The following is a 25292-nucleotide window of genomic DNA, read 5'->3' on the forward strand; positions in this document are numbered from 1 at the left end:
CCGGAAAGACCGAGTCCCTCTCGTCTAAGGTAGTCTGAGTAGAGAAAGTAATGAAGATGGAAGGAGCTGATGTTGATGAATTATTGAGGAGATTTATGGAGTAGCGAAGTGATAGCTGTTTACTCGTCTTGACGGAACGATAGAGGACAGCGATACCTGGAAACTGACAGATAGCATGCCCGTAAGTACACAGTAACTTCCCCGGTTTACTTGGTGTCGCGCCTTAGCCGAGTTAGCTAACTAGCTAATCTGTAAGCAACCGTGGTGACAGCTCGGAGTCATTCAGAGAGCAGAGACACAGAGAGACGGATTAACTTACGGTCTCTGCTTGACACTGGCGAAAAAATATAATGAATTATATGTCTGGGAAAGCTGATATTTTCGACAGAGCTACCAGTACCTCGAGACAGAATTTCAGTTTGTTTGACAACTGTGTTAACTTAACGGTTGTCATTGTGGCAAACTAGCCGGTTAGCAGTGCCTGGGGACAAGTACTGTTTAAAATACAGCACTGTGCGAAAGTCTTAGGTCACCTTAAAATGTGTTGGTATAGCAAGGTTAAAAATTATGATACGTATTTGTTTCTCAGAAGTATATTTACAAAAATACAACCAGAGCATAAAGAAAATATGTGTACAGTCTTAAGAATGCAAAAAATTAAGAATAAAACACCTCCAACAGGCTAATGTTGTATTTGGTGTGACCTGCCTTTCCACTTGGCATGTCTTGAAATGTCTCGGGCAGAAAATATGAGATGTATGATGATAGTCTTCAGGTGTGTTTACACCAGGTGGCATTTAAGACAAGTCCGAAGCTGAATATTGATAGTTTGAGCTACCCTTTATAATGGTTGTACGACTCCAATTTTCATACTAAATATTAACTTCGGTTTGAAGAAGCCATTTTGTACGGACTTTTTTGGGGTGTTTTAATGCATCTATATTCGTTGTTTGTATCTTGATAATGAAGAGACTGAGAAATAAATAAAATCATAAATAGTTACATATATATTCTCATTGCTACTTTGTGAAATCAACAAATCTACGGTAGCCTAAGACTTTTGCACAGTGCTGTGGCAAAAGTTGGAAAACATGAAATAAAACTGGAATGTCTTCCCAATATGTAAAGCAAACAAGCTTTTCATTTACACCAGTTTTGCTAGTTATAGATTAAGTCACGTTTGTCACAGACTTTGTACCTGACTTTCCCCTGGTGAGTATCAGCTGTATGGGTGTGTGTGGGTTGTCAGGACCTTCCTCAGATACTTCATCAGGTGATCGGTGTATATGTGGGTGTGTGTGTGCCAGTTTGTTAGGGGCACAGAAACCACTGCAGGCTGGTATGTCAGATAATGCGTAGTTCAGATTTTTTCTGATAGCAATCATGTGATGCATCTGTCCCCTGTACCACCCGTCCAGTGCAGCAGTTTCCTGTATGATAAAAACTAGTGTAAAGCTTTGCTGCAGAGCCCTGTGGCGATCCTGCTGTATGAAAAGAGGTCCTTAACTACTTAACACGCTGTTAGAAGTTGAAAAAATGCATGAAAATTATTTTTTCATGCAATCAGTTATGCCCATGAGTTTACAAGACACCATAAAATCAAAGCTAGCTAAGGACCAGAGTCCAGCATTCATATTAAAAGACAGCATTAAAGGAAAGAAGATAGAGCGAAGCAAAGCAACAAAAGCATTATACATAACCAAATCATTGAGACGAATGGTGTTCATGGATCGTTCACAGAGACAGTTACTGTGTAGCACTGAAAGAAAAGTCAGAGTAAGTACTAATTAAACAAACTCTCTTGCCCTGTCTTCCAGGCTTTTTCAACAAAATTGACAAAATTAAACACATCAAAATTAAACAACCATTCTTGCTTTTGGTCATCCGAGCACTAGAAAATGTCAGGGTGTAAACGAGCCATTTCATGGAATACTAACTCTTTCCAGTCGTCATAGTTTATTCAGTAGAAGAGAGAATAGGACTCACTTTCCACCTAACCCAAATTACACAACTCACGCATTCTCAAGTTGAAAAATAAATATTTTTTGTGTTTTACAATCTGTGTCCTTCACAAAGCCTGTGCTCTTGGTGGCGTGTCAGATATTATTTTAACAAGATACTGTCTGGGGCTTCATTCCTATTTGACCATTGCTTTCTGTGTATGTTTGTCTTTGTTATTTGGGAGAGGCTTGTCCTTTAGCATTAGACTTGTTTGTTGGGTGGGTGATTGTGCACTGTTAAAGTGTTGTCATTAGGTTGTGAATGTATGTGCATGCACACGTAATAACTATAAACAGTCTTGTTAATGTGTGGCATCCGAAGCTGCTAGTGTCCCAGGCCTCGTAATGCTATTTGACAGTGAAGCCCAGCAGGTCATGAAGCGAGAAGATCGCACAGGCTCTGTTGTCATCCAGCATCACAGCTACTGTCACCCAATGCCTGCGGGTTCATGAAATATCCTGGCAATTTGAGCAATGAAAACCATAGCAATACTTGTCATTGAATTCTGCACCAGATCCTGCATACGCAAGCACAATAAAAGTGAAACACAGAAGTTGACTTTTCAGAGCAAAACAATATTTTTGCAGGTATAGACAGCAGTAGATGTAGCATACTTTTAGCTCCATGAAAAATAAAGAAAATCAAGCAAATTTTCTGAAATAAAAGTGGTATTCAAATGTGAAATTCCAGGGCTGTGTATTGATAGAGTTATCCAACTGTGGCTAGAAAATGGAGAGATAAAAGAGAGCGTTAAAATTGAAAAATCCGTGATGTAAGTCATTGGTCTCTTCAGGCTGACTCGCTGCAAGCAGATGGGGAATTGAAAGGAGGAGAGAGGAGGGACGAAGATGCATCACTGGTTTAGAGGCAATGGAGGAAAGAGTGTAGGCTGCTATAAGAGGATTCCTCCTTGTCAGATCTCTGTATCTGTCTCCCTCAGCAGCAAAAACCACACACACAAGCCACAGAATGTGTTGTCATGTCTACTTAGCTACCTGCAGTCTTCTTCTGCTGTGTGTGTGTGTGTGTGCGCGCGCGCCCGCATGCGCACGCGTGAAAGATGAAAAACAACAAGCACAAAAGCAGAAGCCCCCCCTTCCTGTAAGCTATAACCAACCTGCTATGGAAGATGACCAGGGGGGAGAGCAAGGTGGGAGGTGGTGATGCAACAGGGTAAACCGCAGGTCATGATAGTCCAAATAAAGAATATAGCATCAAGCAGCATGAGAAAAAAATTGATACAAACTGAAGAGAGATGTCAAAACAAAGTGCTGCAGTCTTAAGAGTGGACAAACAGTGTAAAGAGCTCTCAGCACGGCTGGTGAGCATGAGTTCGAGCGAAGCGTGAGCTCTAGGCACGTTAGAGGCTCTGGCCTTTATGACCATGGTTACATAACCCTGCCACCACCTTTATTTGGACAGAGCTCCTCAAAATAGTTTCTTAATAGCTTTTGCTTCAATTCAAGTTAAAAGGGATCGACTGATATTGTTTTTTCAGGGCGGATACCGATTATTAGTCTTTAATTTAGACAGATAACCGATATTTGGAACAATATGCATTTACAGTAAAAATGCAAATGTTTCTGTCAATATTTAGAATTTGGAGTATAACAATCTCCAACACAAAACTTTGTTTAAATGCCTTTAGAAAATGTTAAATCAGAACTTTGAAACTTTGAAACTTTCAATATCATGTACAGCAAGTTCCCAGCAACTTTTTCTTATAAAGTCAAGTGAAAAATTAAATAAAAAAAGAATAAATAACAATAGCTCTCTGAGGTTTTACAAAGTGCAAGTTCCTCCTGTGCTGACACTTTCTTTGCATTTTATAATTAATTAATTCTATTTTAGATCATTAAATTATATCATAATGTCAATATAGATAATAGGCAAAATGCCAAATACTGGCCCTGATGATTTGCCAGGCCGATAATCTGTCAACCCCTAGTTAAAACAAGCTTGGAGTCACTGGTCCAGCGTGTTGACATCTGACAGCTGACCTCATTTGTAGATTTCGGTTGGAGTCATGTTGCTGCAGTTCCTTATTCTGATGCTGGTTAGTGCCGTTAAACAGTTTATTAGTGGTTTGGGCGTGTCTGTACAAGAGTAAAGTCTGCTGAAGATACATTCGCTTTATTTCAGTTTATTTGATCAGTTTTACATCTCTTTGTAGCTTTAATTTGTAGAAGTCTTAGTAACATAGGGGTCATTGTTATTGTCAGCGTAACCAGTAGTTTGTGTGGCTCGCACCCTGCACCACAGGAAAAAGCAGCTGGGGCAGCCCTGCCACTCTCAAAACCACCCACTTCGTCTTTCTCTCTGCTTCCCCTCCTCCCTCCATTCAGTCTTATTGGTCCTCTTACTTCCTGAAAAAAGATTGTTCCAAAGCATATGTGTAATAGGAAATGAGGTAATCAGCAGGGAGGGCTGCGTGCGTGTGTGTGTGTCCTTAATTCATTCTCACTCGGACTCGCGTCAGTTTTCCGCCAGCTTTCCCAGACAGGTATGTTCTCACTTAACTACAGAGCACCAGAGGACTCTCGTGTGCTTTGATAGTGCTGATCGCCTCTGATTTTTGTATTAATCCATATGAAGTATGTGTATGGACAGGTTGCCTCAAGTGTTGTGCCGTAACTCTGTCTGGACATGCTAGTATTCTTCCAACGAGGATTAGGAATGTAAACTCAAAGGAGACCTATTTGTCTTGGAAGAAGTCTTTGGAAGGAGGAGTCAAAAATAAGCTAATTTAAACCGCCAGTCCAGTGTGTTTGTCTGTGTGTGTGTGTGTGTGTGTGTGTGTGTGTGTGTGTGTGTGTGTGTGCGCGCACACGCGCGCACGTCACAGAGTTTAAGACAGAGGCGTGGGTGTAAATTCAGAGAGAACGAGCTGTCAACTTTAGCTAGCTCACAGGAACAGGTTTTGTCAAACCAGACATTGAATAAACACACTTGCACATACACACTTGTGCATGACACATTCGCACTCCCTGTAGTTGGCTCCGTCAGAACTTTGCATTGGTGGAAAAAGTCAGTAAGCCACAGCTAGACTACCAAGCTCATTGGTTAGATCTGTTCCTAAAGCCTGTGTAGATCACAGAGAGGTGTGTGTTTCAGTATCCTCACTTATCTCGTGTGCTTCTCAGAGCTTAGGAGGTTGCCTGGGGCAGCAGCACAGATTGCAAACCAAATGAACTCTCCTCTTTCATTGACCTTATTGTCTCACTCCTTTTGAGTTATCCTTCCCTTGGGTTGTAGTACATTCATTTTGCCTCGCATCTCTCTATACATCCATTAATCTCTCGCTCCATTCATTTAGCTATTGATCTCATCTCTTTTCATCCCCTCAGCATCCCCTTTCTGTCCGTCTCCTGCTTTCACTTGTTCATCACTCCCTTGGTTTGTTACTTGTGCTTGTCAAGTCTACTCAGCCACTTATCTTTAACACTGGTTTATTCATTTGTGTTGTTTGTGCTGCTCAGAAGAAGCTCACCACCTGCTACATCATTTACAACGTGCTCGCTCTATCTTATATTGATTTCTGTCATGATCTGTAAGTCCTTAGTGACTGAGAGATTGCTATCATTTAAATAGACTGAGATGGAACACAAACATCTGCTTAATAACATAATTACACTCTATAGTGTCCTCTCAGGGCAATTAGTTTGCTATTTTCATCCCCCCTAGTTGCTTGTGCCTGCCTGCAAGATGTGTTTGAACTGCTGTCTCTTGTGGTTTGAACACAGTTTCAGAATGAATTGTCGCAATTTTTAGGGGCGAGGGTGAAATGTGGGTGTGTAAAATTTTGTTTTATATTGTCGATGTTGATTATGATGGGTGTGTTTTACTACTTTGTGACATTTAAAGGTCCAGTGTGTAGAATTAAGGAAGATATATTGGCAGAAATGGTGTAATAGTATATTTTCTTCAGTGTATAATCACGTGGAAATGAAAATTGTCGTGTTTTCGTCACCTCAGCCATTTATAACTTCATATGGAGTGGGTCCTCGTTTGAGGAGATCAACATGTTGCGCCGCCATATTTGTACAGTAGCCCAGAACGGACACACCAAGGCAAGCACAGTAGCACACATTAGCATGTGGTGGTCGAGCCGCCTGTCTCTGACATGCCAAACAGCGTCGTAGAAACACTGATTTGTAATGTGAAACTGTTTTATTCAGTGTTTTTAACTGGTTAAAATCACTGGGTTCATGTGTTTTGGAGAGGAAGAGAGCTCTGTGGACAATTTGGCTGCCAGTAAAAACCTCCTGAACAATGAACCAAGACAGAAAAAAAATCTAACCAGGAGAAACTTCAGCTTTTTGCGATATGCAATCCTCACTACTAGACCCCACTCAACCCCCCTGAATTTTACAGGCTTAACTTTTAATAGACCAAATGAAATAACTAGCAGAGTGAAAATAATCATTAGCAGAGCGGCTAACTCTTTCTGGCACTTTTTAATAATCATTTGACTTTTACCTTGCAACATTGACTAGGTTTAAACTGTCAAATTCAAATCAACATTTAAATATGCACTTTGATTTACAGCTACTTCCTGTTTAATAACTTTGTACCTGAATGTCCATCATCAGCTGCTGCTTTTATGTCACTGCAGTTGCTTCTTAGCTTGCCGCTGAGGTAGGAGGCGAATATACCGCACAGGTAGGCGGAATGGCAGGCAGCTGCTGCTTTTAGTCTTCAGGTATCTTTTTCTGGACATAGATGGCATGCCCCAGATGCCAGCCTGGACAAAGTTGATCGCGTTAAAGTGACTCTGTAGGAGGAGAGCCCGTCCTCTTACAGGACTGACTCATCCACACTCTAATCACAGCCTTTTATTTTCGTTATTCAGTGAACTTGCCATTAAAGACACGCATGCTGGCTTTTAGGTATCGGCGCTGTCCTCCCTGTAGTCTTCACCAGTATGAAAGAACAGCAACAACAGACCGCCACAAAGGACTAATTTCTCTAAATGGAGGCTATTCTGTTTTATAATCCTTCCCCATTTCATGAGTCACTGACTCCCCTCCCCCCTGTCATTTCTGACATTGGTACAGTCCATAAATAGACACCTGGCTGCCATGGAGGGACCAAGCACCATAATAATAGAAAAGAAAGCATTTGAATGTGTGAAAGATGGATTAGGGAGTAAGGAAGATGGGGAGAGAGAGAGAGAGAGAAGCGGTGCTGTGTGGGAGGATAAGCGGAGGGACAGAGGGAGAAATGATGAAAAGAAAATTGACCATAGATGTATTTTTTCATTTTGTATTGCACAAATATGAATTACACATTAAATGGTTTTCGTCTTTGAAAATCAAGCCTGTAATCTTCTGAATCAGTACTCTGGTCTCCTGCTTTGACTTCAGTTCTAGAATAGGTTTGATAAATTTTCTTTTACAGACAGAAATGCTTTTTAAGAGCAGATTGCGTGTGTCTGTCATTCACTAAGTGAAGTGTCGCAAGTGTAAGAGTATTAAAAGGTGGAATTATGCCACTTTCAGCTCATATCCGAGCACGCTTCTGCATGATGAGTGAGCACATACAAGGACTTCTTCCTCCCACGTTCTTTTTCTCAGACTCTGTTACCAGACATACCAAACATGGACTTTGTTTTTGCATTCAATGGCCAATACAGCTTTGTGCCTGCAGTTTTACAGCACAGACACGACAGAGTGCAGACACGACACAATCCGCAGTGAAAACAGACTGCTAGTGAAAAACAGATAATCCGTCAGAGATGAACAGAGAGCATGTCCTCCTCCTCCTCAGCAGAAGGCGTATGTCTTATGGTGACAGTCACAGTGCAGAGTCAGTTAAGGTGACCCAAGTGCACTGCAACTACTGATTATTCTTATTATCAGTTCTTTGTGTTTGTTTCAATTTATTGATTGTTTGTTCTTTTGAAAGAACATGTCATGGTGAAAATTAGACATCACAATTCCCCAGAGCCCATGGTATTCAGTTTTTAATATAAAACAAGAAAAAAAGCAGAAAATTGTTTGTATTTGGCATTTTTAGTCACGCAAGAAGCTGTGGGCATGGCAACTTCAGTCGACCAATCAAATACTGCCCTTTGTCTTCATCATGCCCACATTGCAGTAGATATTTTGAAAAAACAGATGTTTTGATACCACTTTTTGCCTTCCTGGTATTTATTCCTACACCTGACGTTGCGTATCGGCAAATACCAAGTACAGATCCGATATCATTTTTTGAAAAATAATTGATGATTTTATACTACTAACCCTGTAAGTAAAGCTTTGCATACTTTAGGAATTGTCTTTTTACCGGTAGTACTTTCAAGTATAAAATACTGCTAATATTGCTGAAAACTTGTTAAGTAGGCTACTGTTTGAAAGTAATGAAGAAGAATTGATTTCTGTGAAAACTGCAGTTTTAGTAGGGTGTGAATGTAATTTTAAGTTTTTAATAAATTACATGGTATCGAATCAGTGCTTAGACTAGTGTACACACTGATACTATCCAGTGTTTTAGGCAGTATCGGAGGCATTTCCTATACTAATATCTGTATCGGATCAACAGTTTTAAAAAAAGAAAAAAAATAATGAAAAGCCCCTTCTAATTTTTTCTTATATATTCCCTTCATCTCCTATGTTTCTATTGTCTTTCTCCCATCTTCATATGTGATTGCAGGACAGCAGTGTCAAATAGCAACCAGCTGAAGCTTTATTAAAACACACACACACAAAAGAATTAAAGTTTACATTGAGAGCAAAAGATACCCTGTTCAGAGAATAAGGCAGAGAAGATGGGGTAACAGTGGAGATTCAACAGAAAAGAAGCTGCATGCATCCAAGTTGAGAGCTTGGAGGTGGAAAAAGAGAGATGCACACCGTGCAAATGCAGTGATGAGTATAAAAAACTGGAATGGAGGGAGAGATGAAGGAAGGCATTCATTTCACCATTATAAGTACATGCTTGCAGAAGCTTTTTCTGTCTGTCTCTTTGTTTAAGGACATTGGAACTGCACAGTCTGTACAGCAAGCGTCTAAATTCTGCTGTGCCACTTTCTTTTCCCTCGTCAGTACTTCGACTGTGAAGCCAGCCAGGCTTTTCTGTGTGGGTGATTTTTTTCGATTTGAGCGCTTGGGTTGAGAAAAGGTGAGGTGCTCGCTTGTAGAGGTGTGTGTCTGGAGAGGAATGAGATGGAAACAGGAGAGCGAGAGGGGAGAAGAGACTTATGCTTCTTTGGTGTATTGAATTGTTGCCTGGAGGCTGGAGCCTGTACAGTCATTATTTACCACTGCCATGGTACTGTTTGCTGTTTGGGTATTTTTTTAAAGTTATTTTTCTATCACGATACAAAGTAATACAAGGCTGGAAAACATGGAAGGAGCATTGGGCAGCTATAATTACTTGTGTGTGTGTGTGTGTGTGTGTGTGTGTGTGTGTGTGTGTGTGTGTGTGTGTGTTTGTGTGTATGCACTTGCAAATGTCCTGTATATATGCTGTGTGTCAATAATTACGCAGCTTGTGTTTTTACACTGTTGCCTTCTCTCGTAGGTAGAGGTGACTCCACTGCAAATGAGGGAACATGTTGGCTATGGACCAAGGAGTGGTGGAGGAATGGCTGTCAGAATTTAAGGTACTGCTTTTACTCTGTGTGTGTGTGTGCACGAAACGCAATATCAAAAAGCACATTCCCGTGATTAATGTGCGGTACATTCCCTGCTGTTGCTTATTTGTTCCACACACATAAACAAACACACACTCTGAAGCGTGCTGTTGCCAGAAAATTGCATGCTCCTACTCAGACACGATGAGCGCTCACCAATATGTGACTGCTAACAAAGCCAAGGCTCGGTGAGGTGTGATGATAAAGGAGCAGAGGGGAACTGCACATGTGAACGTATGGGGACCTGTTGTCCCCTCTCAGTGAATTTGACCTCTAAATACAAACATATTGATGTGACTGACAGCTTCTTCTAAAAACACTGTTGCTGTCTGTCTCTGCTGGCTTTAGATGCTGTCATAATATCATTCAAATGTCAAACTGAATTTATTGCTATGCTGCTTATAGTTCAATTTTATTGACATCAAGTCTGTCTCATTTACCTGTTATGCTATCAAGGACGGATTTGTTGATTTAAATTATATCTATGTGTCTTCGATGTGATGCGAAAATAAGCAGTGTCAAATTTAAACAGATCAAATTTAGACTACATCAACAAATGTTCTGCTAATTACCTCATAGTCTGTAATGCTGTGTTTTTATTTTTAGAATTGGTCAGTCAGTTAGTGTTTCAGACTTCAGCTGCTGAGTGTATCTGTGTTTTTCAGACCCTCCCTGACAGTGCTGTGTCCACCTATGCCGCCTCACTAAAAGACAAAGGTGCCCTGGTTCCTGCACTCTACAAAGTCATCCGAGAGAACTACAGTGATGTATGGCTACACACTTTAATGTTTTACTTATGTAATTTATTTATTTGAGTTAGGGGTGGTGATATATTGATTATATTTTATGCATCATGCCTTATTCCACACATGGGATGCATAAAATGACTATTGTGAACATTGAGTATATTGTCGCGTCATTTTTTAAAGACTTGCTTTAGTGTTTTGGTTCTCTACTAGGCACTCTCTCTCTCTCTCCTGGGCAGTAATTTGAGCGGGTGAGGTATGTGTTTTGTATCTGCAGGGCTCCAGGCCACTAACATTTAGTTACATTTTATGACCACTGAGCATCAGTGCCACTTGCAGGTATTTTTTATATATGAACTGGAGAGCTGTTTGTTTCCTGGTCACAGCGAATAAATCCTCGAGTTTAATGGCGCAGAGGTGACGGTCTAACTTTCCTAACTGTTGACTGGAAGCTTTAAGTTCAACTCAAAAACGTCAAGACCTCCGGCAAGTGCCGAGCTGGGTGCTTCAGAATAAAAGCATCAGTGGCTCCACTTTGATTTAAACAAACCTTATTACGACAGTAGTTTGATTTAACTTAATTTTAACAGTACTTTGTTTAACTTTATTACAACAGCACTTTATTACACTTTACAATGAAAGTAGTTTCATTAAACCTAGTTTTAACAGCACTTTAACTTTATTATAGCAGTAGTTTAACTTTATTTAATTTACCTTTATTATGTGACAGCTACTTTATTTTACTTAATTATAGCAGTTGTGTATTTAGTTGTTTGGTATTTAGTTGTCTGCAGTAATTTAGAAGAGCTTTTTAAATATTAAGATCTATATCCTGTATCACATTGTTTATAAATAATATCACAATACTAATTTTTGGCCAAAATCTTTGAGTATTTTGTCATGTTTCTAGTGCCACCATTTACCGGTAATTATTATATTTTTACACATCCCTGGGTGTCTTATGTTCTTGTGTCCTATTGTGTTTTGGTTTATGGATCTGCCTGAATGTCCAACACACTGTAAATATTGTTGTGCTTTATCTTGACATTCCTGATTAACCATGAATGCCAAATGGAAAAATGTATTACAGTCACAGTAGCAGCTGCTGTTGGCTGATTTTTTTTTTCTTTTTTTTTTTTAGAGTTGATGTGAGGATGTAACCATGCGCCTATATTTTTTTGGTCTCTGTCCTCCTCAGTTGCTGGAGCCAGTGTGTCACCAGTTGTTTGAGTTTTACCGAAGCGGTGAGCCGCAGCTGCAGCGTTTCACGCTACAGTTCCTGCCAGAGCTCCTGTGGAGCCTCCTGTCCGTCAGCGCAGCCAGAGACCCTCACACGTCCGGTTGCATCGAGGCCCTGCTGCTGGGCATTTACAACCTGGTAGGGGAGAGGATGAAGCCGGTGCTGGCAGTGTGTGTATTGGTCTTTGTGTGTGTTTTATATATTCAGCACCGCATTCTTATGGTAAAGCTGATCTATTTATTTATTCCCTGTGGAGGAGAGCTGCCTCCGTTAATACAAGAGAAGAAAATACAAAGTTCGCACACTAGATTATGCTATATTACACTGTAGAAATATCTACATATATACACATAGCCCCAGTGTACAGTACTAGAAATCACTGGAAGAATTACATTAATAGCGCTAGTTTCAGATAAAAATTAAGTGTGCAGTACCTAGAGTCACTTCGCCTTTTTGTCGTCTGGATGTGCGTGCTTTTGTGAACTTTCTGCTTCTGTTAATAAAAATAATCAGTTTCCAGTGTTATAAATAAGGTAAGGAAAAGAAAAGGGTGTAATCATGCAGTTCCAGAGGCAGGGGACTTAGCTGCTCAACTATTTCTGGGATCTGCGTCATGTGTTTTGAAAGATTATTTCTTGTGCTTTCTGCCTTGTTAGACAGCTATGCATCGAGAGTGGCAGGAAATATGGCTTAGAAATAGAGGAACTGGAAGACAGTGACTTTGCTAATACATAGTTTGGAAGGGTTGCACCTTGCAAATACCCTTAAGTTTACCACAGAGAGATGCCAGCACCAGTAATTATTTAAGTGTGTTGAGTCCTATGTTCATCCATTTTGGCTCTCGATGTTCTATCAGCAAAGTGCAGTGTCCCCTAACTTCCTCTATGAATAGCAGAATAGGTCAGCTGTCACTCAGCACACTCACTGGCTCCCATTAATCTATTTGACATTAACATGCCTTCAGGGGACACCAAAACCCTGGGGTTTGTGTATGTGTGTTCACACAATATACACACAAGTAAGCGAACACACATACACTAGCAGACTGATTTGGGAAACGGAGACCCTGAGGGCCACACACAAACACCCACACATAACAGATGAGTGTGCTTGAAGTGATAAGCACACGCACTTCAGAGGTTCAGGGCAAATGCAAAAAAAAAAAGCTTCTGTTTTTCTCGCCCACAATAACATTTCTCATAGTCTTCCTGTCTTCCTCTTTCACAGGAAATTGTTGATAAAGATGGACAAAGTAAAGTATTATCTTTTACCGTCCCTTCCCTCTCCAAACCCTCAGTGTACCATGAGGTGAGAAATGCACACAAATGCACAAAAACAACTCTTGCCTTCGCAGAAATGTTTAGTTTAAAAACATCCTCTTCCTCTCCAGCCTTCAGCCATCGGCTCCATTGCCCTCACAGAAGGGGCTCTAGCCAATCACGGGCTGAGCAGGGTGGTGTACAGCGGACCACACCTCCAGAGAGAGACCTTTACAGCACAGAACAGGTAAGAAACTTCATGGCCGCACTTGTTTTGAAAGGCTGATGGGCCGTTGATGAGGCGTCAACAGGGTGGAGATTTTGCACGTTTTTAAATAGGCTCTCCCGGTAGCAGGCTGCCAGTCTGAATGCTTTGAATTGGCAGCAAATACCAGATGACAACCGAAATAGAAACACACATGATGGAGAATGAACAGTCTGACAAAGAGGCACTTGTAGGGTTTTTTGTTGCTTTTGAAGTGAAGTGTGCAACATCTTGCCAAGGCATTTATTTCTTCTTTTGTGACAGTTTGAGTCCGTCTAAAATAATGTTTTCACCAAGGGAGTTGTCTCAAGAAGTTAAATGCAGTACAAATAACTCATACGATTAGTGAAATTCGACAGAAATGTGTTGAATGTGTTGACCACCTTTGTACCTATTTACATTTCTAAACTGATAAGAGATTCTATTATACATTCACTTAAGATACCGTTTTGGATGGAGTCAATGAGACGATCAGTTGTGACACAAATCCATGAAACATTTTGGACTTTCAGCTGAACTTTTTTGTGAAATTTAGTCTTACAGTCTCATTAAATATAGTAGTTGCAGTGTCTCCTGTCCTTAAATGTATGCAGTGATAATAAGTTTAACTGCTGCCAGGGCCAATTATTTCATGCACCAGCCTCACTGATGGCCCATGGCAGTTGTCTTTGCTTTGTGGCATTCATTAATATAATGAGACCCTACTGCGGCCCAACTCTGAAGGTCATGATGGTCTGAGTTAAATGGCCTCAACTTTTTTCAGCACTGTTTTCTTATACTGAGTAGATTATTTAAAATAGAGAGGAGTTTTCTTGTGACAAAACAAGTCTGGCTTCTTTTTAAAATCAGGCAGAGATACTTTTATCTCAATCTCTTCAGCGTAGCAGTAGCTGTCGGAAGTTGTGGCCGGGTATCTTAATATTGCATGCTCTATTTGTCACTGACTATAGTTTTTAAAGGGGAAAATCCCGTGAGTTACGTATTAGAGCCTGTTTATAGGTCTTTGGGAGTACTACTTTATATGTGAAAAAATGATTTTGTGAGGGAATTGTCTCAGTGATGTCCCTTAAGTCAGTATTGGTTGGGACTGAAGTTCACAAATTTGAAAATCTGGAGTTGCATTGTTTGAAAGAAGGAATCTTATCTGACCTCTTGCACGGCACACCCGAATTTCTAAACTGTTGGCAGTTGAGTTTCACTGTTGGTAATGTAGATGCCAGGGTCTAAAAAGAAGGACGAATGCATGAAATAAAACATTTCTGTTTCTAGGAATACAGTGCTGCTTTTATAATCTTCCAGTCTCTTTTTTGTGGTATTTCTTTTGACAGTAGTAAAGAAGTGAAACTGTGTCTGTGGATTTCTGATCTGATAGATTAACAATTTTGTTCGATATGTCATGCTGTAATGTAGACGTGCTATTTTAAGTGTGTGTTTGTGTTGTTGAGATTTGAGGTGCTGACCTTCCTGCTGCTGTGCTACAACTCCGCTCTCAGCTACATGACCCCCACCTCCCTCCAGTCCCTCTGTCAGCTCAGCTCCAGGTAAAACATACACTCACACACATTTTTTCATGAGGAAAGGACACTATAAACGCATGCACACGCACACAAATTTGATACTATGTGATGACCTTCTTGATTGTGGAAGTTTTTGAGGAGGGTACTTGAATAACCCTACGCATAAACACACAGGAGCTTTTTGTAAGCACTTGCTTATCTGATCCTCTTATAGACTTTGCTGCCAGAGAGCGCCAAGATACCGCTATTCGGCAAACAGCTACGATGTACACACATCCCAGCTCAGTGATTTTGGTAATCTGCCAACTGTAGCTGAATATTGCTCCAATAAGCAGAGGGCTATAGAGAAGTCATCAGCTTTAATTTCCCCAAGACAGTTTTCAGTGTGTCAGCTGTGCACTGTACAATTACAGCATATAGCAGCTGCGATTGCTTCTAATGCACAGGTGAATCTTCTTTGTATTGTATCTGTTTTAAATAATGACGTACGTTTTAAGCACAGAAAATATTCAGCACTTTTAAATCTTGTGGGTAATGTAGTAAACCATTTATAAAACATTATTTAGCATGCACTGTGTGTGTGTGTGTGTGTGTGTGTGTGTGTCTGTGTCTGTGTCTGTGTCTGTGTCTGTGCACGCATGTGGGTTTGTGTGAGCGTGCATGTTTAAATCCAGCAATTGTTTGCTTATTGTTGTTTTTGTTATCTGCTCACCACAGGGAAGTAAATTGCCTTAATGGAGCTGCAGCCAAGTGGCTCAGTGGAGTGGTTTCCCTGATTGAAGCTTCCCTGTTTCACTAATACGAGCTTCCCTGTTGGGTTTTTATTTGTTATCCTCCAGAGTGTGTATATGTGGCTACCCTCGACAGCAGATGCGGCGCTACAAAGGCATTAGCACACGGCTGACAGTCACGTCAGAGTTCCTGGTTCAGCTCATCACCGGGATACACTACGCCTTGTGAGTGTACACGCATGCCTGCACAAACAAACAGATCAACACAGCACAGACTCACTGATCAGCTTGATCTTTTTGTGTCTTACATTTATCAGAGTGATTTCTTCAATTCTGCTCCATGTGTCTAATCTCTATGAAACCATTTGATTTGTTACAAATACACGTTAATGATAAACCTGTTTAAAAACGGTTGGACTGTGCCAGTCATTGAACCTGCTCACTTTGCATTTTGAGTGTGAACCAGTTTAACATTGCTATGTTGCATTTCACAAATTACTTTTCATCTTTATTACAATATAACATAAGTAGTTGGCACAGTTTTATTACTGTCTCTGCTCTTTTTTTTTTAAATTAGCCCTTATTTAACCTGAAATTGTCCTATTAATTTTCAAAATCTCCTTTTCAAGGGAGTCCTGTCCAAGACAGAAGCATGAAGAATTTCACATAAAAGAACAACAGACTAAAAAGTTAAAAACAGACAGCATTAAGTTTTTTTTTACAAACAAAAGACTTAAAACGATCAACCAATTTACAATTGGTAACAAGCAATTGGTAATCAAGCTGTTAAAGGTGCCCTGCCCTGAGTTTTCTTGTAAAAATTAAGCGAAAGTTATTAGTTAGGAGTTAATCGAGTTTTACTCAGCAAAACACATTCTTTGCATTTCTTACCTCGTAAATCAGATCTTTTAAAAAGTGTATCTTGAGCACCTTTCCAACTTGACAATAAACTTACTCAATATCTAGTTTTTATCTCAAGTTGGGAAAGGGTACTATCTGCATGCATTTCAGGGACAAGTGACTGTGCAGTAGTCAAGGGCAACATCTTTCAGCTCTAGATCTGATCGACTCTGATCAGCAGTGATGGAAACATGGCAGCTGGGTCTACATGCTAATTTACAACATTGAACGTTACAAACCAGAAAAAAACCTAAAGGATGTACTCATCTGCAGAGTTGTATACACAGCTACGATCAACTGGCAATGGGAAAGGAGTCTGTTGCCTATTTTTAGTGTGTTTTCTCGAGTTTAAAAAAATTGGGTTACCACCACCTTGTGATCAGTGGGATGGTGCAACACTACTGGTAGGACTCTGTGTTATAACACTTGTGTACGTTTGTGTCAGAGAAAAACAAAATGGACACAAATAGAAAACAGCTCCACAGCACTACTAGAGGTCTAAAAATCCTCAGGGAACCTTTAATCTTAGACTCATGCACTGTGTTTGTTTACATATTTCTCTGTTTTTTTTCCCTGTGTGTAGGTGTAATGGGGAGGTTGAACTGGGATCCAAAGCCCTGGATGACGTTCTGTATCGGGCCCAGCTAGAGTTGTTCCCTGAAGCTCTGTTGGTGGGTTCAATCACGTTTTCCATCTTCTACTATCATACCTCCCTCCTATATTTGTGTTTTCGGACCTGTTGTGTTTGTGTTTGAGAGAGAGCATGTGATTTAAGATGCACACGCTCGCCTGTGGTTTGGATTCATGCACAGCAGCACAGTATGCTGTATTGTGTTGGTCTGTGTGTGTCAGAGACTGCAAGCAGAATGTAATCCCACTAGATTATTTACATGCTTTCCACTCTGCTCCGTTAAGCTTTAATCCTTGAGGCCCAGGGAGTAGAGGATTGAACCTAAGCTTACAGCATTACTATACAAGTCAAGGTGTGCTCCTCCACAACACTCAAAACACACAACCTTTGGATTCATACTAATTAGAATAATGTGAGGTTTAAAAATATGTTTTTAAAATAAAGAAACAGCTGTGTGGGCACAGGCCGTGAACACTAGTGTGTAAGGGTTAAATTATCAGTGTTTTTGTCTAGTGTGTTGATTTGAGTGTTTACTTGTTGCAGTGGATACACCAGGTGGCTGCTATCTTAGCATAGCATGCTGACGTGCCCCTCATGAGACCAACGTGTTGCAGCCTTACAGACAAAAGACATGTTGTATTGTGACTATAATTCCCTCTACCTCATGTTACGTACTCAGCTGTTGCATGATCATTAGTGCAAGTGTCACTTGAGAATTTCCAGCGAGAGCAAAGGGTGATTATATAAAGACTTGTGAAATAGTGTTATATAGAGCGAAACACAAAGACTTGTTGTTTTTCTTATATCACTAGTCTGTGTAGAGCAGTCTTTCTGAGCTTTTTGTTTTATCCCTTGGTATAAATCTGGTTGAAATTGGATTATTGATCAAGGTTTGTTGGTTTAGTAACATAATCTGAACTTCAGTCTTACTTAAGAGCAAAAATGCCAGTGATATGTGATGATCAGTGATACTTAACTTAAAGCTGTAAGCTGTATATAAAGTGCCAGAGTGAATAAAAAACATTAAAATAGAGCGTGTTGATTTAAAAAAAAAAATGCCAGGGGAATATCCCCTAAACCTAGACTAAGCCCCATTGTCTTCAAATTTGTAGTAATGCCCCTGCATACACCTGACCTAACCTGTTTTCTTGTGCCTTTCCCAAGCATTTTAAACTTTAAAACACCAGGCAAAAACATGGAGAAAAAAGGTGATAAGCAACTTTGCATAAAATGTAAAATTACAAAAGAAAATTACCATAAAAGTTAGCTAAAAAAGAGAGAGAATCATTAGAAAATGTTCAAAGGATTAAGGACCAATACCAAAAAACTATATTTATATTTATTAGAAATTATTATTACTATTAATATTGTTTTTATGTTATCACTTTTTTTGGGTCATTTCCTGTTTTGGTTCTTTTACTTTTCTTTTTTCTTTTTGTGTGGCTAATTTAGTAATTTTCTTATAAGTTTTTACTAATTTCTTGCAAATTTTTTGGTCATTTTTTTTAAGTTGCTCATTGCTGGCATTCCATTTTTTGAAAGAAATTGAGACAATTTCAGGTTTCAAGGGGTTAACACTGAATAAAACATGCTGGGCCACTTGCAAACCTGTCAGTGTGACTCTGAGCCAGCCCAGTTCCTCACTGGCCGAGAGCCACATGGCAACCCTTCTGTGAAATTTGGGCATCTTCCAAAGCAGTTATGTTTGTGCATGTGTGCTTCTCCTCACCCTCAGGTGGGCAATGCCATCAAGTCGTCATTGCACGGCGCTGCACTGAAGAGCAACAATAAGGAGGGCGCACGGAGTATCCAGGTGGAGATCACACCCACCTCCTCCAGGATCTCCCGAAATGCTGTCACCTCCCTCTCTATCAGGGGACACCGCTGGAAGAGACACGGTAAGTTTCACAAGCAGGGAATAAAGCAAGTTGAGAAGTAGGGATGCAAATGTGGAAGGTAAACTTGCTGAAACTCAGGATGAGGTCTCATATACATTTTGTAATCACGTTCTTACAGGTTGATGAAAATAGAATTATTGATTTAAGAACAAATCCACACCAAAGGAGAGAGCAAGAGGTTTAGATCTCTCCATTGTTCACTCACCCTACCATTTCATGTCCCACAGTCACTGTGTACCTGAGTGTTGTTGTCATCATCAGTCGCTGAGTTCGTAGAGCATCCTTTCTCAGCTTGGTAGTGACTAACGCCTTCTCAGTATCTCCTCATTCAGAACCATGACTTCCTGCCCAATCTGTTAGGGTTTGCCCCATGAACGACATCTGACAGATAGGAGAGAGCAAGAAACCAGGGAGCAGGTAGTGTAATTGTAGTGTAATGCATCTGAGTTGTAGTGTGAACACTTTAGAATATATTGTGTTTTTTGTAGTTTCAGCTCGAGCCAAAGGAAATTGATAGTATTCAGATGGCCATGGAACAAACGAAACTTTGTGGTTTAGAATTATGAGTGTTTTCCCAGTGTGCAGATAAGGCAGGTAAATTGCAGCCTTCAGCTAGTTTAATGAGCCAAACACCCCTTTATCATGTCATGGATCTTGCTCACTGGGGCCAGTATCAGAGTTACTTATTAATGCAGAAAGCTTTTGTTTTGAGCAGATGTTTGAGGAAAATGCTATTAAATAATAATTAATGTATAGGGGCGAGCGGTGACTCGGTGTGAAATTTGGTTCCACTCAAATACAGTGTTCATGTTCATCTCCACATTGCATGCACTTTGACCATGTGTTATGTTCTGATCACTATGATTTTTGTCTTTTTATTTTTTCTGCCATTACATTACATTGATTACCTCTGTGTGTCTTGTGTCACTGTGGTCGTGTGTGCCTGTGCACATGGCCGTCTTTTTCATGTATGTGTGCATGATATGTCTTTTTGTCCATTTGTGTGTGTGTGTGTGTGTGTGTGTCTTTGTATGTGTATATGTCTATGTATTATCCCACTACCCCCCATGCTCCCCCGCCACCAGAGTCCCAGGAGGTGAGTGTAGACAGTGAGGCTGCGCTGGGGGGCGTGGCCATCCCCGAAATCAGTGTGACAGGTGTGAGCGGCGAGCGAATGCCTAACGGAGACTCCATGCGGCTGCGCCCTGACGGCCGTGCCCAGCCCGACTGCGACCCGTTGGGCGCTGCCTCCGAGGTCAGCCTGGATTCCCGAGGCCATGACTCCGGCACGCGGGTTCAGGAGGTCAGGAGGCAGAAGTCTGTGAGGCGAATGGTGGAGAATGAGGGTTCTGGGTCGGCCTCCACAGGGAGGAGCCAGTACTAAGGTCCTGCCCCTCCTTCCCCCTGCCCCAGTCTTGGGGTAACCTAGGTAACCGTGTGTTGGGGCGTTGTCTAAAAAGCTGCATGATGACTTCCCTTTTTACCTTTTTACACTGGGCTCCAACATCCTCTTTTCGCCTAATTGCACTATTCCTCTCATCTGTCTATCCAACGTCACTCATTCATCTACTCTCTCCTTTGTGGCTAAAGCTTCCTCATGAAGATCTCCTGCTGAGTTCCCTGAAATTAATTATTTAACCGAATAACAGATCAATAACCTAATAATAAATGCATAAAGATGAAATATGCTTGGCTGAATCCCAGAGTCAAGATGATGTGATGTTTTTACATTGAGCAAAATTAAGTGGGACCTATTAACAGCAGAACATCAGTTAAACAAGGAACAGCACAACAGCTATAAAAGTACCTTTATGAACATTTGTCAATAGATATGAAACACATACTGTAGATATAAGTCTGCAAACTCTTGCTCGCTGTATCTCATTCTGTAAAAGTCACTCTGAGGTCACTGATAACAAAAAAAAAGCCTGATAACCTTGAATTATGAAGCCCAGATATGATCTCTGTCAGCTGTGTCTGTACTGTGAGGCTGTGCTCTTACAGTGTTATTTAGGGGTATAACACCTGTGGGGGTTTTTTTTCTATTTTTTGCTGGAGAGATCAGTAAGCTTTTGGGTCTCTTACAGCACACCTTGGTACGCCTCGACACATACTCCTGGGTTGCACCTGGAGACAGATCACTTCCTTCTGACTGGTAGCTAAGAGCTGAGGAAAGATATGCAGGTCTTGAATAATCTGAAGCAAAAGATGCTCTCAGTGTTGAAGTCAGACTTGTATCTGATGACTGTTCTGAACAGGCTAAATGTGACTGTGACAGATCTGACAAGGACCTGCCTATCTATCTGATCACCAGCTATTTACAGGTTCTGTTACTGTGATAGCATCAGGTCAAAACTGTGTTTGTGCACATGCAGGTGGTTGGCCACTCACAGGGGTGTGGATGCATGCCTTGAACAGAGCAGGACAGATGTTTATGTATGTCTTTAGAGTTGGCAAAGATGCGTGCATTTAGGGTTTTGTGCCTTTGTTTGCCCTCCTCTACTCTCCCTTTGTGGTCTTTCCTAGGCTTACGCTCTTAGACTCTGTCCTCTCCTGCCTTTGGGACAAAACATGCATTCCTCTGCCAAAAAACACTCACTGTCTCACAGTGCTGCTGGTTAAACTAATCTGTGTGCTGGGCTGTATACTGAACTCACAATGTCTCATGTCAGGTGGCGAGATGTCCCCGTTAGCTGAGGTTTACTGTGTGAAGGCGCCACCTGCTGGACAGTGATAGAGCTCCTCTGTCATCCAGCCCGACATATACTGAACAAGAGTTTAAATGCAACACTTTCATTTTTGCTCCCATTTCTCACAGGTTTAACTTTAAGGTCTTAGACTTTTTTTGCACTTCAAAAAAATCATATATTTCTCTCAAGTTTTGGTTGCAGATTTCAGTTAGGCAGCACTTTATATTTCCAGGACAATCCATCTACATGACAGGTGTTGCATATCGAGATGCTGATGCTTTGGAATGGTCACAATAAAAGGCTACAAAAATGTCTAGTTTAATTACACAACACAATGTCACAGACGTCACAAAATTTGAGGCAGCGTGCCGCTGGTGTGCTAACTGCAGGAACTTCCACCAGAGCTGTCGCCCGTGAACTGACTGTTTATTATACAAGCATAAGCAATCTCCAAAGTCGTTTCTGGTAATTTGGCACTACGTCCAACAGGCTTCACAACAGCAGATGTGAAATCACACCAACCCAGGACCTCCACATCCAGCATCTCCACCTGCAAGACTGTCTGAGACCAGCCATCCGAACAGCTGTGCAGCTAATGGTTTACATAACCAACACATTTCTGCACAAACAGTCTGAAACTGTCTCAGGGAAGCTCATCTGCATGCTTGGCATCCTCACCAGGGTCTTGACCTGATAATCAGTTTGTCAACGCAACTGCCTTGTGCTGTTGTGAGGCCGATTGGATGTGCTGGGATAGAAATGAACATTGAGTTCAAGGGGTAACACCTCTGGTGGACATTCCTGCAGCCTGCATGCCATTGGCACGCTCCCTCAAAACTTGGGATATCTGTGGCATTGAGTTATGTGATCAAATCACCAATTTAGAGTGGCCTTTTATTTTGACTATCCCCAGGCAAAAATGATGCTGCCTCATCAGTATCCTGACATGCCACACCTGTCAGGTGGACTTGAGAATAGAGAAGTTCTCACTTAGACAGATTTTAATGAATTTGTTCCCAAAATATGAGAAAAAAATGTCGATTGAGTGCATAAATATGTTAGAACTTTGTGAAAAATGGGAGCCAAAAACAAACGTGTTGCACTTAAATTTTTGTGAAGTGTATCTTTTCCCAAATTCAAAACACTGAATATTGTGTTTAAATTACATTAATCTTAATCATTTCGTTCATCAGATGGGCTGGATGACAGATGAGTTGGTTATTTTTCCTTCTCCGTGCTCCTGTTTTTTATTCCAGTGCTTGTTTTGTCTCCGTCTGTCTGTCCGTCTCATAGACGCAGTGGATCTGGGTTCCCCGGATGAGCTGATGGATATTTCGGAGGTGGATGAAGGGGTGTGGCCTGGCGGGGTGGGCCCTGACATGACCCCACCCACCATCACTATTAGCAACAGCGTCACCACGTTGAACCTGGGGGCCAAGGCCATGAAGAAGTGTCGGCTCGGCGGGCGCTCCAGCAAGGACAAGGACAAGGAGACGGGCCCTCTAACAACTGGCCGGGCCGCCAGCGAGAACGCAGAGCTGTCTGTCAAGCGACTGACGCTCACTTCCAGCCAATCAGTGCCCAAGGCAGGAGCTCTCACCAGCCTGACGCGCACCGCCAGCGCCGTCTTCTCCCGCTCCTTTGAGCAGGTGGCCAGCGGCATCGCCCCTCCCTCCAGCAACCACACGGCCTCCGAAGTTGGCCGCTATTCTTGCAGCCTGCAGGAGGATGGGCTGGGGTACTTGAGTCCGGCGCCAAACCACACGCAACGCTCTCCTAGCATCAGCGTGCACCTTGGCTCTGACCTTTGAACCCTCTGTGACTTCTGACTACCTGAACCGTCGCCTCTGATCCTGTGACCCTGTACCTGTGACCTGGAACTCCAAGCCATGCCAACCACAACGGACCACATGAACAAACACCCCTGCTGGTTCCCTCGTCGCTCCATTTTAACGTCTTTGATTGTCTGTGCTGTGAAGCGGCCGGCTGCTCAGCTCCACTCAGACATCCGGAGTTCTGTCAGCTCTCCTCTGGGCCTGATGGAGCCGGGATGTCAGGGATATCACTTCCAGCCACTGATTTTTAGTAGTGCACTGTTGCTGTGAAGTCGTGCCAGGACAAAACTGCACTCTGACGCAGAGCAGCTGTTTGTAAATGGGTGTACTTAAAACTTATTACTAAAAAAAAAACTGTGTGGAAAAGTATTTGGAAAGTATTTTAATCGGCATTTGTTGCCCTGCATGGCTTTTCCATACGTCCACCCTGACCTTGCCCAGGTTTGTGAGAGGGCAGATGTTGAGTATGTGTGAGCATGCTTGAGTGCGTGTACTGTGTGTTTGTATGTACAATTGTTTTTAGAATAAAGGCTGCTGATTGATATGATGAAAAGGTATGATTCTCCAAGTTGAAAAAAATGTTTCTACTTTTTAATGAATAGATCCCTTACCATAGCAATACAAATCTCCCCTATTCAGTGTTTTCCATCTTTTGGGACAATTTCTCTCTTTTGTCAGCAGTTACAGCTGTGCTCCTTGACAGAAAATCTGCATTCTTCCCTAAAATGTCAGAAAAATGACCACTAATAATCAGCCAGTATGATAAAAAAATCTGTACTTTTTATGTTTACAATCGCACAGTGTTGTCATCATGATGGAGAAGCAATATTTGTGTCCTTCCCTCTCGTTCTTTCTAGCACCTTCCTGAATTGCCGTTTATTCAATGGCAAAAATAAAACTCCTACTTCTGACAAATGACAAAGACAGTTTAGATTTTGGGGATGGTGGGTGTGTATGATTTGTTAAGTATTGAATTTTGCACTTGAAAGAGCAAATGAGTTGCGTTTTCAACTTTGGTATTTTCTTAAAATGAACAAGTGAGGATTAACTCTCCAACTGTGGTATTTTCCTGTGATAGAGATGCGCTTTGTTGTTCCGTATGGATTTCTACAAGACAGATACAAAGTCCACTTACTTGCACAGAGGTACCACTGAGTAAAGATGTTGAAATCCAAAACTGCTACTAAATCTGTTCCTGTGTGTTCTGCAGTGGGAATGTGTGTGTGGGCAACAAGGCATCTTTCCTCCTCTGATCCACCCACCATTCCTGCTGTTTGTGGTACTTTGGTGATGTGTTTCCTCTGTCCCTCTTTGTTGTTCACTTCGTCATCAAATCCCAAGACATGGTGATATTCTCTAGTACCAAAAAAGGAATTAAACTCCACCAATCTGCTACAGTTGATGTCCTAAATCAAGCTGCCCCACCCTCCAGCAAATGTGTTTTCTGTCATCTGTGTACCAGAGCTGTTGAGTGTCCATAGCTTGGTGGAACAATAACAATCATCGTGTTTCTGTATGCGGGTTTACCGAATATGAATGGGTAAGCTCCTGTTGTACATCATACTGTTGTACATTAGTCGGTTTATATTGGCCTTTCTCTGTATGAAGATAACTCACTGCTACAACTTCTGGGAATAAAGTGTTTCTATATTTCACTCGTGTACTCGATCATTTTGTATCTCTGCTGGAAAGCATCACCAAACATTACAAAGATGAATTCAGAATTTTAAAACAAATATTGTTTGATATCTATTATTTCTGTTTATGACAGCTGTTCAGCACTACTGCTTGAGAAAGGTGTGTGGTGGTTTAATTCAATTAGTATGAAGAGCTTAGTGGATTGGTAAAAAAGAAAAATAGAAAATGACCTATAAAAAGTGCTATGTAGTGTCTATTTTTCTCTTACATAATTCTACATTTAAAATTCTAAACATATTTATTAT

The 25292-nt window shown here is 41.2% G+C and overlaps 1 protein-coding gene across 3 annotated transcripts; it reads left to right on the plus strand.

Moving 5' to 3' along the window:
* hycc1 (hyccin PI4KA lipid kinase complex subunit 1) lies at positions 1 to 25004 on the plus strand. 3 transcript variants are annotated; one of them, XM_042506196.2, is made up of 12 exons: positions 1 to 181; positions 9526 to 9607; positions 10303 to 10404; positions 11582 to 11761; positions 12851 to 12931; positions 13014 to 13129; positions 14593 to 14688; positions 15504 to 15620; positions 16879 to 16966; positions 18662 to 18824; positions 19910 to 20253; positions 22808 to 22991. In XM_042506196.2, the coding sequence occupies exons 2-11, from the start codon at positions 9557 to 9559 to the stop codon at positions 20206 to 20208; spliced, it is 1293 nt and encodes a 430-aa protein (XP_042362130.1). In that variant the 5' UTR covers positions 1 to 181; positions 9526 to 9556; the 3' UTR covers positions 20209 to 20253; positions 22808 to 22991. The 3 variants fall into 3 exon arrangements, with proteins under 3 accessions (XP_042362130.1, XP_042362128.1, XP_042362129.1); XM_042506194.2 differs by lacking the exon at positions 19910 to 20253 and having other exon boundaries at positions 22808 to 25004; XM_042506195.2 differs by lacking the exons at positions 1 to 181; positions 19910 to 20253 and adding an exon at positions 4410 to 4504 and having other exon boundaries at positions 22808 to 25004.
* Positions 25005 to 25292: the final 288 nt, after the last annotated feature.

The sequence above is a fragment of the Plectropomus leopardus genome, chromosome 17 (genome assembly GCF_026936395.1).
Source record: "Plectropomus leopardus strain MGB_pleo_1.0 chromosome 17, ASM2693639v1, whole genome shotgun sequence".
Classification (NCBI taxonomy): Eukaryota; Metazoa; Chordata; class Actinopteri; order Perciformes; family Serranidae; genus Plectropomus; species Plectropomus leopardus.

Coding starts and splice junctions, on each gene's coding strand:
- hycc1 (XM_042506194.2), top strand. CDS start 9,557: ATGTTGGCTATGGACCAAGGAGTGGTGGAGGAATGGCTGTCAGAATTT. Junction 14,689..15,503: donor CTCTGTCAGCTCAGCTCCAG/GTAAAACATACA, acceptor GTTATCCTCCAG/AGTGTGTATATGTGGCTACC. Junction 15,621..16,878: donor ACCGGGATACACTACGCCTT/GTGAGTGTACAC, acceptor CCCTGTGTGTAG/GTGTAATGGGGAGGTTGAAC.